General features: G+C 37.6%; 1 protein-coding gene across 4 annotated transcripts in view; it reads right to left on the bottom strand.

The window, feature by feature from the left end:
• The window catches only part of WDFY4 (WDFY family member 4), a 305,713-nt gene that overhangs the window by 112,651 nt on the left and 177,716 nt on the right, over positions 1 to 15,346 (bottom strand). For all 4 annotated transcript variants that reach the window (XM_017885513.1, XM_017885510.1, XM_017885511.1 and 1 more), the window contains one exon: positions 5,344 to 5,421. In XM_017885513.1, the coding sequence (XP_017741002.1) occupies positions 5,344 to 5,421 (78 nt within the window). The remainder of the gene's footprint in view (positions 1 to 5,343; positions 5,422 to 15,346) is intronic.

Here is a 15,346-nt window from a genome sequence, read left to right as displayed (position 1 = left end):
CCAGTTGCCTGGACTGGAATGGAGTGAGAATTAGAAGCCCTCAAGACAATTGGTTGATTTGAGCAAGTCACTCCCATCTCTGGATCTCAGAATCTCCAATGAAATGACAGACGTGGCCCGAATTATGTCTAAGGGCCTTTCCATGTTAATATCATAGATTCCAGAATGTTCAGAGATTCTAGAATATTAACAGGAGCTAAAACCTTTCATAGTAATGCAAACAATCTCATTTAATAGCTGTGAGATCCTCACAGTTTGCATCTGTGGTCTCTGACTGCCACATCTGCTACTAGAGTATGACTCAAACCTTTCTAACATTGATATCCCCAACCTGCATTTATAGATCACATTAAAGTTACACGCATCACCTGTTAAAGAAACAGTTCAGTTCAGTTTGGACAGTAGAGTCAACTTTGTGGGATACACTTTCACAATTATTCAAACATTTTATGGAATTTGTCCCAAATTTAATCTTTTCAGAAAATGAAGAGGTGAAATGCTAATGACAAGAAGCATAACATCATGAACAGAAAAGACACTCATTATCATGTGTTAGGCTGAGCCCTGCACCTGCTTTATCTCATTTCCTCTACCCAGTGGTATGGCAAGTATTTTTGATCATCCCCATGATGATTCTAAGTCTGCAAAGGAGAAGTGCCTTTCCAAAGCTAAGAGGTGGCCAAACAGAGATTTAAACCTGGTCTGTTGGATTCCAAAGACTTCCTTGAGCATGGGAGCTGGATTCCTTTGCTGAGGGGCTATTATTTTATGAGCTCATGGTTTCTGCTAGCATTTCTAGAAAACTGGAAGACTTATAGATGTAGGCCTTGCAAATCTTGGCCGTTTTAAATGAGTAAATTGTTCTCAGAACTTGTTGGAGGCATTCCCATTAAAGCATGGCTTTGGGGTGGGGGGGATAGTGCCCAGCAGGTGGTTTCTGGCATCTGATGGACCTGATCATCCATCATGTTTCTGTGAATCACCAGCAGTTCAATCTGGAGGATATTCAACTTCCTCATCAGTCAACTGTGGTTAATAATAGTACCATAATAATAATCATGGGCTTCTAGAATGATTAAGCGGGACAATATTTTCAAGAGCTTAATATGGTACCTTACTCAGCTTAAGTAGTCAGTGTTATCACTGTGAATGAACCTAATCCTATTTCAAAACAAGATCATTTTGTTTCTCTACAGTTCTTGAATTCATATCCCAAACAGTGCTAGTATTTTATGTAGTACTCCAATTGGTTAACAAGAAACTCCAAGATGTACATTGCAGTGTATGCCTCTAATCCCAGCACTTTCGGAGGCGAAGGTGGGAGAATTTCTTGAGGTCAGAAGTTCAAGACCAGCCTGGGCAACATAGCATGTTAGTGCACGACTGTACTCTCAGCTATTTGGGAGGCTGAGGCAGGAGGATCTCTTGAGCCCAGGAGTTCAAGGCTTCTGTGGGCTATGATTTACACGACTGTACTCCAGCCTGGGCAACAAAGTAAGAGTCTCCCTATCTCAAAAAAAAAAAAAAAAAAAAAAAGCCGCCAGAAAAAGAATGACTATCCAAAGCTTTTTACAGAGACTTGGTCACATGGAATGAACACTTGTTTGGCGGAAATATTTCAGTTTCCTGGAGACTGTGGTGACATTTGTACATGTGCATTTGTAGTAACATACGGAGCTTCATGGAGGATGAATAATCCCAAGCTATTGGGTTGTCCAGCCTTGGATTCAACTTAGTTTTTTAAGAACACATATCCACGCCAAGTCTCCACATATGCAACCTGGAGATGCACAGCTGCCTGGGTCTTCCGCACAGAGCACACATGTTGTCTTGAATATCTGTAGTCAGACAATGGTGTGATCCCTGAGAGAGATGTGATTATTTAGTCCATGATAGCAAGTTACATGTGACCCAGGGCAGAGGATGTCAGATGACTAAATAGCAAAAGTCCTGAGTTTCCACACCTGCAAAGGTGCTCTGAAATGCCCATGTTTCTGCATAGTGTAAGGCCCTCTTTCTATTCAAACTGCAAGTGGGTCAAATGACAGACTTTAGGCCCACAGACTCACAGGCAGGGATTGTGTTATGCTGGGAGACAACTACAATTTCTTTTTCTTTTTTTTTTTTTTTTTTCAGAGACAAGATCTTTTTCTCTGTCACACAGGCTAGAAGGCTAGAAAGCAGTGGCATGGTCATAGCTCACTGTAACCTGTAACCTCCAACTCCTGGGATGAAGCAATCTTCCCACCCCAGCATCCTGAGTACCTGGGACTAAAGGTATCACTATACCTGGCTAACATCTTTTTAACTACTTTTTTTTAGAGATGGGGTCTTCCAATGTTGCCTAGTCTGGCCTTGAACTCCTGGAATCAAATAATCCTCCTGCCTAGCATCCCAAAGCACTGGGATTACAGGCATGAGCCACCACACTTGACCAGTTACTATTTTCGAATCACAGCAACCCTTGGGTAGCAACAGTTAGATTAACCTTTGAAAACCCAGCCCTTCCCTACTTTCAGTCCCTGCTACTTCAGTGGGGTTTGCTGGGCTTCGAAAATGAACACTTCACCCTAGTCTCTTTAATCCAAGTTGTTATGAATGGTTATTGGATGGGCCAACTGGCACCACCCCCTAGGGCTGGGAATGGCACCCTCAGGAGCCCACACAGAGGAAGCAGAGCACGGAACTTGATCCAGCACTGCTTGAAGCCTGCGTTTCCTTGCATTCTTCAGTAAAACAAAAAAGGCAGTCTGAGTTGAGTTTCCAATATTTGTATCTGAGAGAGCTGTGATAAATACGCAATGAGTAGATAGAGACCAAACAAGAAAAGGAAACTAGAGGCCCTAGAAGAAAGTGGAACAGAAGACAGTGGCCATTTCTGGGTTGTCAGGCATCTCACAAGGAACTCCAACCAGTAAAGACTGTATAGGCAGGATAAGTCATTTCTGCAAATTATAATGAAGATTCAGCATAAGAACTGGATGGCCTAAGTATGTAACAGACAGAGCAAGAGAGGCTGAGCCACAGAGAAGAGAACGCAAATAATGTGGACAAGGCAAAGGGGAATCTGAACAGGGCCAGACTGTAGAGGCAACTTTTTGCCAGAACTTCTGGATCAAAAAAAAAAAAAAAATTGGCTGATTAACTATTTGAATTGCAAGGTTTGCTGTTGATATAATAATGGGATATAATGATGCTGGGGTTAACTTCCAGGGCACTAGGAAATGATGCCTTGTTATGCTGGGGGCTGCTGCCATCTCCAATCACCTCTCAGTTGTGGGTAAAGTGCCTGTTTAGAAAAGTCTGGCATGATGTGCTACTGGCCACCCTGTGGGCAGGGGCCCCTGAATCTCCCCTTCTTAGGAGGGCCTCATTGGGTGCACCTGGGAGAAGTTGTCCTCAAAGGACGTGGCAGATTTCTCAAGCCTAATCTCTGTCTAGAGTTTGGATGTGACTTTTCTGGAAGTGGAATGGGCCTTTGCTGGGAAAGCACACTACCCCTTAAAAAAGCAGGGCAATGGTCCACTTCCCATTATCTATGGCAGATGTTATTATATCTGCATTCTTTCAAATATCAAAACAACCTGTCTTAAATATTTAAATACTTGGAAAGTATCCTTGTGGATTAGCTTCCAAATGCTGATTTTCTGAAAAATACCTCAATCAACAGGAAAACTGGACAATTTACTCAAGTCCTTTCTGAACTCCAGTCAGGCCCTGCTGCTGAAGCTGAGACAGGCTAACCTTCCAGGTGGCTAGATCCCTTCCTTCTGGGCTTGAAGCCTCTGCTGAGGGAGTCCCATCCTTCCCACACGAACCTATAATCTCACAAATTTCAACAGAATTTCACAAAGTACCCCAGGGCACCTCTCCCGGCCATAACTGTATCTACCAGGCTCTTCTAACCATTGGAGCAGAAATGGTTGCACTCTAGACCAGATGCAGATTAGGAAGTTTAGATAAACCACATCCTCTGTCTCAAAATGGTGCAGTGGTGATGAGGATGTCCATCAATAAAGGATGCAATCTTAAAAGATTCATCTTATTTCCACCTCAGTGGCAATTAAATTTATCAGCCATATTGCTAGTCCTGAGTGAAATCTGTCAATCCATGTGGGGAGTCATTCATGTGCAGTGGTCTGTCCAGTAGGCACAGATGACACCCAAATAAGCTAGCAAGGCACCCTACCCAGTTGTGCAGCACAGTCAGCACTGTTAGAGTGAGGTAGATGCCCACAGAGAAAACCCTTGTTCAACCAGAGGATCTGTGAAAGACCAGCTTGTGCACTCAGAAAAACTAGACATGCCTGCTGATCCCTCTGAATATCACAGCCATGATCACGTCCTGTACACACCAAACCTCCTTTCTCACAAGTGTTGTGTCTGATAAGCTGCTGCTCCCATCACTCAGGAGAGCCTGGGAGGCTACATTGCTAAGCTGTGTGCTTCTTGGGTTCAGGCTGCACATCTGTGAATGGGTCTTCCCAGGGGCACGTTGTGGGCTTCTAGGGGGGAAGTTAGACAAGGCAACTCAGCTTCAGATGATTAGTGCCTCTTCTATTTCCTGACACTGGGCACCACGTTTAAACCTTCCTGATCCGTGGCCCACCCAGGGCACACTAATGGCTCCTTACACCCCATCGCTACTTTCCCCATAGTAGAACATCCTATCATTGAGCTCACCACCATGTTTTGTGGGCATTTCTTACTCTGGGTTTCATCTATAAGTTTCAAAAACCTTAAAGACACAGGAGTATCATAATCTCTGCATTTTTTTATACCTCACACTGACTCTGGGACAAAGAAATTGCTGGGTAAATAATATTTCAACAGGGTTTTAAGACTGTATGTTGTGTTCTATTTTAGCAATATGTTAAATTTTATTAATAACAGTAACACCAAATAAAAATAAACTTCTTAGCTATTCTATAACCACATAGGGAGTATCCATTCTCTATCAGCCACAGTCTGGGTGCTTCACACTTGCTCTTAAATCTTCACAGGTAGGAAGACTTATTCCAGCTTAGAGATGAGCACACAGAGGCTCAGACCCCCAGCATAGAAAGGGACAGATTTAGAATTCAAATAAGTCTCTGACTGGCATGAGAGCCAGTGTTCTTTGCCTAGATTGTACAGCAGTCAGGCCTAGATAGATACTTTAAATATCCAAGCCTGCCCTTGTCAGGGGCAACCCATTGCATTTAGGATAAAATGCAAAACCCCAATGTGGTGCAAGCCTGGTGGGCAATCCAGAACTTAAACCAAAGCCCCTTCTGATTATTTTTCAGGTTCAAGGTGGGTTCCAGCTTACTGTATAGAGAAAGCCTATGTTTGGTTTCTTACTTGCACATGGTCTTTGTATAAAGATGCATATAGTTCTTGTCCTCTTCTTCTGTAGTTCTCTATACATGACACAAAATCCTGGAGAAAGGAGAAAACAAGTCACAGCTTAATGATAGTTGTGATTTTATTTTATTTTATTTTATTTTATTTTTATTTTTTGAGACAGTCTCACTCTGTCACCTAGGATGGAGTGCAGTGGCATAAACTTGGCTCACTACAACCTCTGCCTCACAGGTTCAAGCGATTCTCCTGCCTCAGCCTCCCAAGTAGTGGGGATTTCAGGCGCCCACCACCATGCCTGACTAATTTTTGTATTTTTAGTAGAGACAGGTTTCACCATGTTGGCCAGGCTGGTCTTGAACTCCTGCCCTCAGGTGATCCACCTGCCTCAGCCTCCCAAAGTGCTGGGATTACAAGCGTGAGTGATAGCTGTGATTTTAGATAAGAACTTCTCTATACTGACCAATTGACAGAGGAAATAGTGGTTACAGAATTTGTTGGTCAAATGAGATTCATATAAATACAGACGTCACCTATGCTGACACACTCGCATATGAATACATTCACATACGTGTTTATGGGTTGCTTTCCATCTCCATCTATGAATCTATGATGAACTAGCTTGCAGTAGCTCAACCTTCCTCCTAAGAATGACTGAAAAGACCTAGATTTGAACAATCTGCTTTAAGACAGCAGAGAGCTACCAAGAGAGCTGAGATTTGAGGAGCCAAGATTCTGAAGACGAATTCACTGAGGTGTGCCCAACATTTATGCTTTTTTATATATTTTTGGACCTTGAGATATATGCAAATTTTCAAATAGCTCAAGAGGCTGAGAAGCTGAGGCCACAAAACAAACTTCAGTAAATTTAAAAGGATAGACATAATACAAAGCATGTCTTTTAATCACAATGGAACAAAATTTGAAATCAATTAGCAGAAAGAAATTTGGCAAAGTCAAAATAAGTGTAGATTAAAAGCACATTCCTAAATAACTAATGGGTCAAAGAAGAAATCAAAAGAGAATTTTTTGAGATGAATAAAAATAAAGACACAACATACCAAAACACACAGGCTATAACTAAAGCAGAGCATAAGGGAAAACTTATAGTTGTAAATGCTAATATTAAGAAAAAAAGAAATACCTTAAATCAATATCTGAAACTTCCATCTGAAGACACTGGGGAAAAAAGAGCAAACTAAATCTAAAGCAAGCAGAAGGAAGGGGAAAATAAATATTAATGCAGAAAGTAACAAATTACAGAATATAAAAAAATAAATAAAATAATTGGAACTAAAATCTGGTACTTTGGAAAGATCGATAAAATTAGCAGCCTTTAGCTAGGTTGACCAAGAAAAAAAGAGAAAAGGCTTAAATTGTTATACTTGGATCAGAAATGAAGGAGGAGACATTACTACTGACCTTACTGAATTTTTTCAAAGGATTATAAAAAAAATACTATAAACAATTGTATGCCAATAAATTAAATAGCTTAGATTAGATGAACAAATTCCTAGAAAGACACAAATTGCCAAAACTTATTAAGAAGAAATGGACAATTGGAATAGGTCAATAACAAGAAAATAAATTGAATTAGTAAAACAACAGCAACAACAACAAGACCTGCCCACAAGGAAAAGCCCAGTCTAGGCCCAGATGGCTTCACTGCTGAATCCTAACCACCACTTAGTGAAGAATTAATGGTAGTTTTTCAAAAACTCTTCCAAGAATTAGAAGACGAAGGGACATTTCCCAACACATTCTATGGGACCAGTTATTACCCTGATACAGAACACAGACAAAGGCTTCACAAGAGAACTACAGACCAATATCTCATGTAAATATGAATGTAGAAATCCTCAACAAAATATCAGCAAACTGAATCCACCAACACATAAAAAATTATATACCATGACCAAGTGAGATTTAGCCTAGTAATGCAGAGTTGGCTTAACAACTGAAAATAATTAACATAATACACCACATAATAGATCAAATAACAGAAACCACGTAATCATTTCAACAGACTTTTAAAAAAATGACAAAAATTTAAAACCCTTTCATTACAAGACAAAATGTCAACCAACTGCCAGGGTGGGGAAAGAATTTTCTCAATCTCATAAAGGGTAACTACAAAAAGTCCCCAGCCAACATTATACAACATTATAATTGGTGGTGAAGGACTGAATGTTCCTTAACATCAGGAACAAGACAGGGATGTCCACTCTCAACACTTCTAGACAGCAATCTACTGAAGGTTCTAGACAGCACAACCAGGCAAGGAAAAGAAATAAAAGGCATCCAAATTGAAACAGAAGAAAAACACCTCTGTTCACAGATGGCAGGATTCTATATTTAGAAAATCCCAAATAATCCATAAAAGAACTACTAGAACCAGTAAATGAATTAAGCAAAGTTTCAGTGTACAAGATCAAAACACGTAAATCAGCTGTGTTCCTATCCACTACTAATGAGCAATCCAAAAAATAAATTAAGAAAGTGATGCCTCTTACAACATTATCAAAAGAATAAAATGCCTAGGAATACATTCAACTGAGGTGAAAAACTTGTACACTGAAACCTATAAAATATCACTGAAAGAAATGTTTAAAGACCTAAATTCATAGAAGATATCCCATGTTTATGGTAATAAGTCCTCATATTGTTAAAATGTCAATACTACCTAACATAATCTACAGAATTAACAATCCCTATCAAATTCCAATGACTACTCCTTTTTTGCAAAAATTGAAAAGCCAATCTTCAAGATCATATGAAATTACAAGAGACCCCCCAAAACCAAAACAATCTTTAACAACATAAGGAATGTAGGAAGACTTATAGCTCCTGATTTCACAACTTACTGTAAAGCAATGGCAAGCAAGGCAGTGCAGCACTGGAATAAGAATAGATATATAGATCAATGGAATACAATTGAGAGTCCAAACTTAAAACAATTTGTCTATATTCAATTAATTATTTTACAAAGGTGCCAAAACTATACAATAGTCTTTTTAACAAATGGTGATGGAAAACTAAATAGCCATATGCAAAATAATGAAGTTAAACCTTTACTGCATAACATATAAAAATTAACTTAAAATGAAACAAAAACCTGAATATAAGAGCTAAAACTATAAAACTCTTAGAAGAAAACTTAAAAGTACATCTGCATAATCTCATATTTTGCATTTGTCAGATTTAGATTTGACACCAAAAATAAAAGCAACAATGAAAAGTGATATGGTTAGGTCTTGTGTGCCCACTCAAATCTCATCTTGAATTATAATCCCCCAAATCCCCATAATTTCCACGTGTCAAGGGGGAAACCAGGTGGAGGCAACCGAATCATGAAGTGGTTTTCCCCATGCTGTTCTTGTGATAGTGAGTGAGTTCCAATGAGATCTGATGGTTTATAAGGAGCTCTTCCCCACTTCGCTCAGCACTTCTTCCCGCCACCTTGTAAAGAAGGTGCCTTGGTTCCTCTTTGCCTTCTGCCATGATTGTAAGTTTCCTGAGGCCTCCCTAGCCATGCTGAATTGTGAGTCAATTAAACTTCTTTTCTTTATAAATTACTCAGTCTTGGGCAGTTTCCTTTTAGCGGTATGAAAACAGACTAATAAAAAAGAATAAATGGACTTCACCAAGAGTAAAAAATTTTGTGCTTCGAAAGACAGCTATTATGCAAAGTAAAAAGAAGACCAAGAATGGAAAGAAAATATTTAAAATTACACCTCGATAAGGCGACGTCCTATTAGAATATAATAAAAAAACTTAGAAATCAATACTAAAAGAAAAATAACCCAATTAAAAATGGACACTAGATCAAAAGACTGCTCTTCAGGAAGATATTCAAATGACTAATAAGCAAGCACGAAAGAGTGAAAAGGTGCTTAGTGTCATTTGCCATCAGAGAAATCAAAATAAACGCACAATGAGTCCAATGAGAGAGTCAACCAAGTAGATGGTTAGGAATCAAAACTTTAGATAATAACAAGTTTATTGAGATGGGTATACTTGAAACTCTCATACACTGTGCTAGGAAGAGTAAAATGGTGTAGAATTGAAAATATTCCTGAAATTTTCAAATGATTAAATAGAAGTGCCTGCCATTGACTCAGCAAATTCCCATTCTCAGGTAATACCCAAGATAAAAATTGCTCACTCAAACTTATACCTGAATGTTTATAGCAATACTATTCATGATAGCCAAAGTTGAAATAACCTAAAAACATCCACCACCTGATGAACAAATAAACAAATATGCATCTGTTTACATGATGCATATTATTTAGTCATAAAAAAGAAGATATATTGACACATGCCTATAACATGCATGAGTCTAAAAACACAATCCAAGTGAAAGAAGCTAATTCAAAAGCCCAGATATTACTTGATTCCATTTCTATGAAATGTTAATAGAGAAAGATATAGTGATTGCTAGGACTAGAGGGATAGGGGATAGAAGAGTGATAGTAAAGAGTATGGAAATATCTTTCTGAGGTTATAAATGTTATAAAATGATTACAGTGATGGTGTCACCATATTTGGGAATATATATAGAACCCAGCAGTTCTCAACTATTTTGGTCAGCCAGGGACTGGTTGTTGTGGAACAATTTTTCCATGAATCCAGAGGTGGGGGTTGGAGGAGGATGGTTTCAGGAATGATGCAAGTGCAGTACATTTATTGTTGCACTTTATTTCTATTATTATTACATCTGTAACATATAATAGAAGTATAACTTATTCTATATTGTCACTGTAAATATAATGAATGAAAGAAATATAATTGAAATATACATAGAACAGTGGTAGCCTTAGCTGTTTCCTGTAACTATATGGGTCCATCGAGGGTGAGGGAGACAGTAACAGATCATTCGGCAATTAGATTCTCAATAAGGAAAACACAACTAGATCCTGGCATGCGCAGTTCACAATAGGCTTTGGCCTCCATGAGAACTAATGCCACCACTGATCTGACAGGAGGCAGGGCTCTGATACCGTCCCAGGCTACTGGGGTTGGGGATCCTGCTGATAAACCATTTAATTGTTTACTTGAATAGGTGAATGGTATGTATATGAATTATATATAAATAAATCTGCCTTAAATAAAAATATTTAGGAAAAATAAAATCCCAGAGTCTCATAACTAGACTTCACATCAATGAAACCAGGAAAACTCAAAACGAATAAAAGAAGACAAGCAACAGATGTACAGTGAGTAACAGAAATGTTAGAAATATTTGACAATATTTTAGCGCCATCATAAAAATGCTTAACAACTACAAATTAAAACATTCAGAAAACAATTTTAAAAATTAGGGACCTCTGTTAATAAGATAGAACATATTATCAGATAAATAGAAGATCATAAAGAGGAACCCAGTGTAAACAGTAAGAATTCAAGGCAAAGGAAGATAGTGAACTGGACAATAGAACAAATTATGCAAGTACTATTCTTGAACAACAGTGAGAAATAAATGGAAAAAATGAGACAAAGATCTTAGCGACTATGATAGCTTAAAAAGATGATAAGTCTTGTGTCAATCAGAATCCCAAAAAAATGGATAAAGGGCGTGGTGCCTAAAACGTACGAATTAAAAAAATGGCTGAAAAAATACCCCCCAAATTCGCAAAAGATATAAAACCATACAGGCAGCTAAGCAAATTCCAAACAAGACAGACTCATAGACATCCCAGGTCAACAGACATATTATCAGTCAGACATCTACAACTAAACACAAAGAAAAAAATCTTGAAACCCCAGGAAGAGAGAAACAACACCTTACCTAGAGGGGAAAATTTAAGTACAGTGATTTTTTCATCAGAAGCCATGGAGGCAAAAGGAAGTGGCACAGTATTATCTCACGTGCTGAAAATAAAGAACTGATCAACACAGCTATTCCTATATCCCAGCAAAAATATCCCTTTGAAGTTAAAGGGTCAATTGAACACATTCTAAGATAAGGAAATTCAGAATGTGTCACCACCGAAAGCTACCCCGTAAAAACAGTTAAAGGAACCTCTTAAACGAAATAAATGGTAAAAGAAGGAGCGTGAAACAGAATAGAGTGTCCGGGCGCGGTGGCTCAAGCCTGTATCCAGCACTTTGGGAGGCCGAGACGGGCGGATCATGAGTCACGAATCGCAGACAAATCCCTGGCTAATACGGTGGAAACCTCCGGTCTCTACCTAAAAATACAAAAAAGCTGCCGGCGAACGAGGCGGTGCGCCTGTAGTCCAGCACTCGGGAGTGTCTGAGACAGGAGAAGCGTGAACCCACGGGAGGCGGAGCTTGCAGTGAGCTGACGACCGAGCCCCCTGCACTCCAGCCTGGGCGGGCAGAGCAAGACTCCGTCTCAAAATAAATAAATAAATAAATAAATAAATAAAATAAATAAATAAATAAATAAAAAAGGAATAGAGCAAGCAACGGAAATATGGTAGATACAATACATACCCTTTTCCTCTTGAGACTTTTAAATTATTAGTGATGGTTAAAACAAAAATTATAACACTGTCTGATTTTATAACACTGTGTGATTTTAAATGAGTGTAGAGAAAATATTTAAGACTATTACATTATAAATGGAGAGTAATACCTAGAGCAACAACTGAAAAAGCTACATAGAGAGATACACTCAAAACACAATAAATAAATCAAAATTTAATTCCAAAAAATGTTCAAGTAAGCCACCTTGGTAGACAACTTCACCTAACAACAAGACAACACACATTCTTTTCAACTGCTCACAAAACATACACAAAACATCTTGGGCTATAAAAAAATCCAAAACATTAAAAGAAATAAAAACATGCAGGCTGTGCCCTCTACACATAATTGAATCAAACTAGAAATTAGTAACAAAAGGATAACAAGAAATCCTCAAACTCTTAGGAACTAACAATAGACTTTAAAATAATCTGTGTCAAAAAAGAAGCCTCAAAATAAATTTTTAAAAAAATATATTACATTTAAAGAAATTGAAAATAGAAAATATCAAAATTTGTATTATGTAGCTAAATCACTATTGAGAGGAAAATACGTGGCAAAAATTCATAATTAGAAAAGAGTAAAATTATGCTATAAACTGAATGTTTCTGTTCTCCCCAAATACATATGCTGAAGTCCTAACTCCCAACATAATGGTATTAAGAGGTGGGGCATTTGGGAAGTGATTAGGTTTGATGCTGCCATGGGGTAGACCCCCATGATGGTATTAGTGTCCTCATAAGAAAAGAAAAAGACACCAGAGCTTTCTCTCTCCACCATGTGAGGATACAGCAAGAAGGAAGCCTTCAGTAAGCCAGGAGGGGAGCCTTCAACAGGGAGAAAATTAGCTGGCACCTAGCTCTTGGACTTCCCAGCCTGTAGAACTGTCAGAAATAAGCCAGCCTGTGGGTAGTAACTTGTAATAGCAGCCTGAACTGATAAGATAAATTCTCAATTAAATACTCTAAATTCCTACTTAAGGAACTAGAAAAAAGTGAAAAATAAACCCAAAGCAAGCAGAAGGAAGGTCATAATAAAGAGCAGAAATCAATGAAATTAAAAACAGAAAAATGTTTGGAACAAAAACCTGCACTTTGAAGAGATAAAATTTACAAACCTTTAGAAACACTAACATAGATGAAAAAAGAAATGACACAAACTGCAATTCTCAAAAATGAAACAGGGGTTATTGCTACCAACCTGGCAGGCATAAAAATTAAGGTAATACCATGAACTGTACACACATCAGTGTGACGATTTAGATGAAATGGATAAATTCTTTGCCAAACACAAACTACCATGACTCATCCAATATATGATAGATCACTGGCATAGCCTTATAGCTGCTATAAAAACTGAATTCGTAATTTTAAAGTCTCCAAAATAAATTGCCAAATCCACATATTTTCACTTGAGGATTTTATTAAAATTTAAGACAGAATCAAAATCGAATTTATGAAATATCATCTAGAAAACAAAGGAGATGATATTTTGCAATTAGTTTTATGAGGCTAGTAATAGTCTGATAACAAAACCAGACAAACAGTATGAAAAAAGAGAAAACTATTTTTTCACGAATAGGTGCAACATTTCTCGTATTAGCAAACAGAATTCAAGAATACTCCAAAACACTAATAAACGATGGCCAAGTGGGATTTATTCCAGGAATGCAAATCTGACAAATATCCAAAAAGTAATCCATCAATCTAATTCACCATTTTAGCAGGTGAAAGAAGAAAATCACATGGTCATATCAAGTGATATAGGATAACATTTGACAAAATTTAACACCTATTCATGATAAAACTCAGTAAACTAGGAATAGGTATAAATGTTTTAAAATTAATAAAGGGCATCTACAAAAACTCTACCACTAACATCTTATTTAGTGATAAATAATGAATATTTTCCCTCCAAAACTGCAATAAAGTAAAGATGCCTACTTTCACTGCTTTTATTCAATATAGTGCTAGAAGTTCTATTCAGTGCAATAAGGCAAGAAAACAAGTAAAAGCCATACAGATTGAAAAGAAAGAAATAAAACTGTCCCCATTTGTAGCTGCCCTGATTCTGTTGAATTCCTAAGGTATTTACAACAAAGCAAAACAAAACAAAATTCAGTAAGGTAAATATGCAAGGTATTTACAAAAAAAATGCAGTCACAGGATATAAGATCAACATATACATAATAACTGTATTTCAAAATATTAGCAATGAACACATGGATGCTGAAATAAAAAACAATATCATTGTCAATTTCTCAAAAATAATGAAAACCTTAAGTATAAATCTAATAAAACACATAGGATGCATATGTCGAAAACTATGAAATGCAGATGAAAGAAATAAAAGAAGATCTGAATAAAGGGAAAAACATATCATGTTCATGAATTGGAAGACTCAACCTACAAATATGTCATTTCTTCTCAAATTGCTAAGCATGTTTAATAAAATTCTTATTAAAATACCAGCAAGGCTTTTTCTAGATATAGACAAGATTATTTCTAAAACTGGTATGAATTGGAAAAGGGACTAAGAGAGTTAAAACAACTTTGAAAACTAAGAGTAAAATGAGAGGAATCATTCCACCTGATTTCAAGACTTATTATACTCATAGTTACAGTAATTGAGAATGTGTGGTACTGAGAGAGGAATAGACACATAGATCACTGGAACAGAAGAGAGAATCCAGAAATAATCCACAGATGAATGCCCAATTAATTTTTGACAAAGTTGCAAAAGCTATTCAACAGATAGCTTTTCAGCAAATGGTGTTGGAGCAATTAGATGTCCATTGCCCAAACAATGAACCTAAGTCTCATACCTTATACAAAATTTAATTCAAAATGGACCACGATTTAATGAAAAACATAAAACTATACATATTTTAGGAGAAAATCTTTCACATCTAGGGATAAGCAAAGAGTTCTTAGATTTTATATTAAGATTGCCATTCGTAAAAAGAAAAATTAATGAATTGGACATCAATATTAAAATTTTGCTGTGCAAAACCATGCGAACAGAACGCTATAACGATCTACACTCTGGGAGAAAATATTTGTAAGACAAATATCCATCAAAGGATTAACATCTGAAATATGTGAAGAACTCTTAAAATTCAACAAGTAGGCTGGGCGCGGTGACTCACACCTATAATCTCAGCACTTTGGGAGACTGAGGCGGGTGGATCACCTGAGGTCAGGAGTTCGAGACCAGCCTGGCCAACGTGGTGAAACCTCATCTCTATTAAAAATACAAAAAAATTAGCCAGGTGTGGTGGCAGGTGCCAGTAATCCCAGCTACTCGGGAGGCTGAGGCAGGAGAATCGCTTGTACTTGGCAGCAGAGGTTGCAGTGAGCCAAGACTGTACCGTTGCACTTCAGCCTGGGCAACAAAAAAAAAAAAAAAGTAAAAAAGAAAAAATACCATCAGAAAATGTACAAAAGATCTGAGCAGATATTTTACTAAAGAAGGTATAAAGACCGGGGGGCGGAGCAAGATGGCTGAA

The sequence above is a fragment of the Rhinopithecus bieti genome, unplaced genomic scaffold (assembly GCF_001698545.2).
Source record: "Rhinopithecus bieti isolate Rb0 unplaced genomic scaffold, ASM169854v2 scaffold_15143, whole genome shotgun sequence".
NCBI lineage: Eukaryota > Metazoa > Chordata > Mammalia > Primates > Cercopithecidae > Rhinopithecus > Rhinopithecus bieti.
This window is presented reverse-complemented; position numbering and strand designations above follow the sequence as displayed.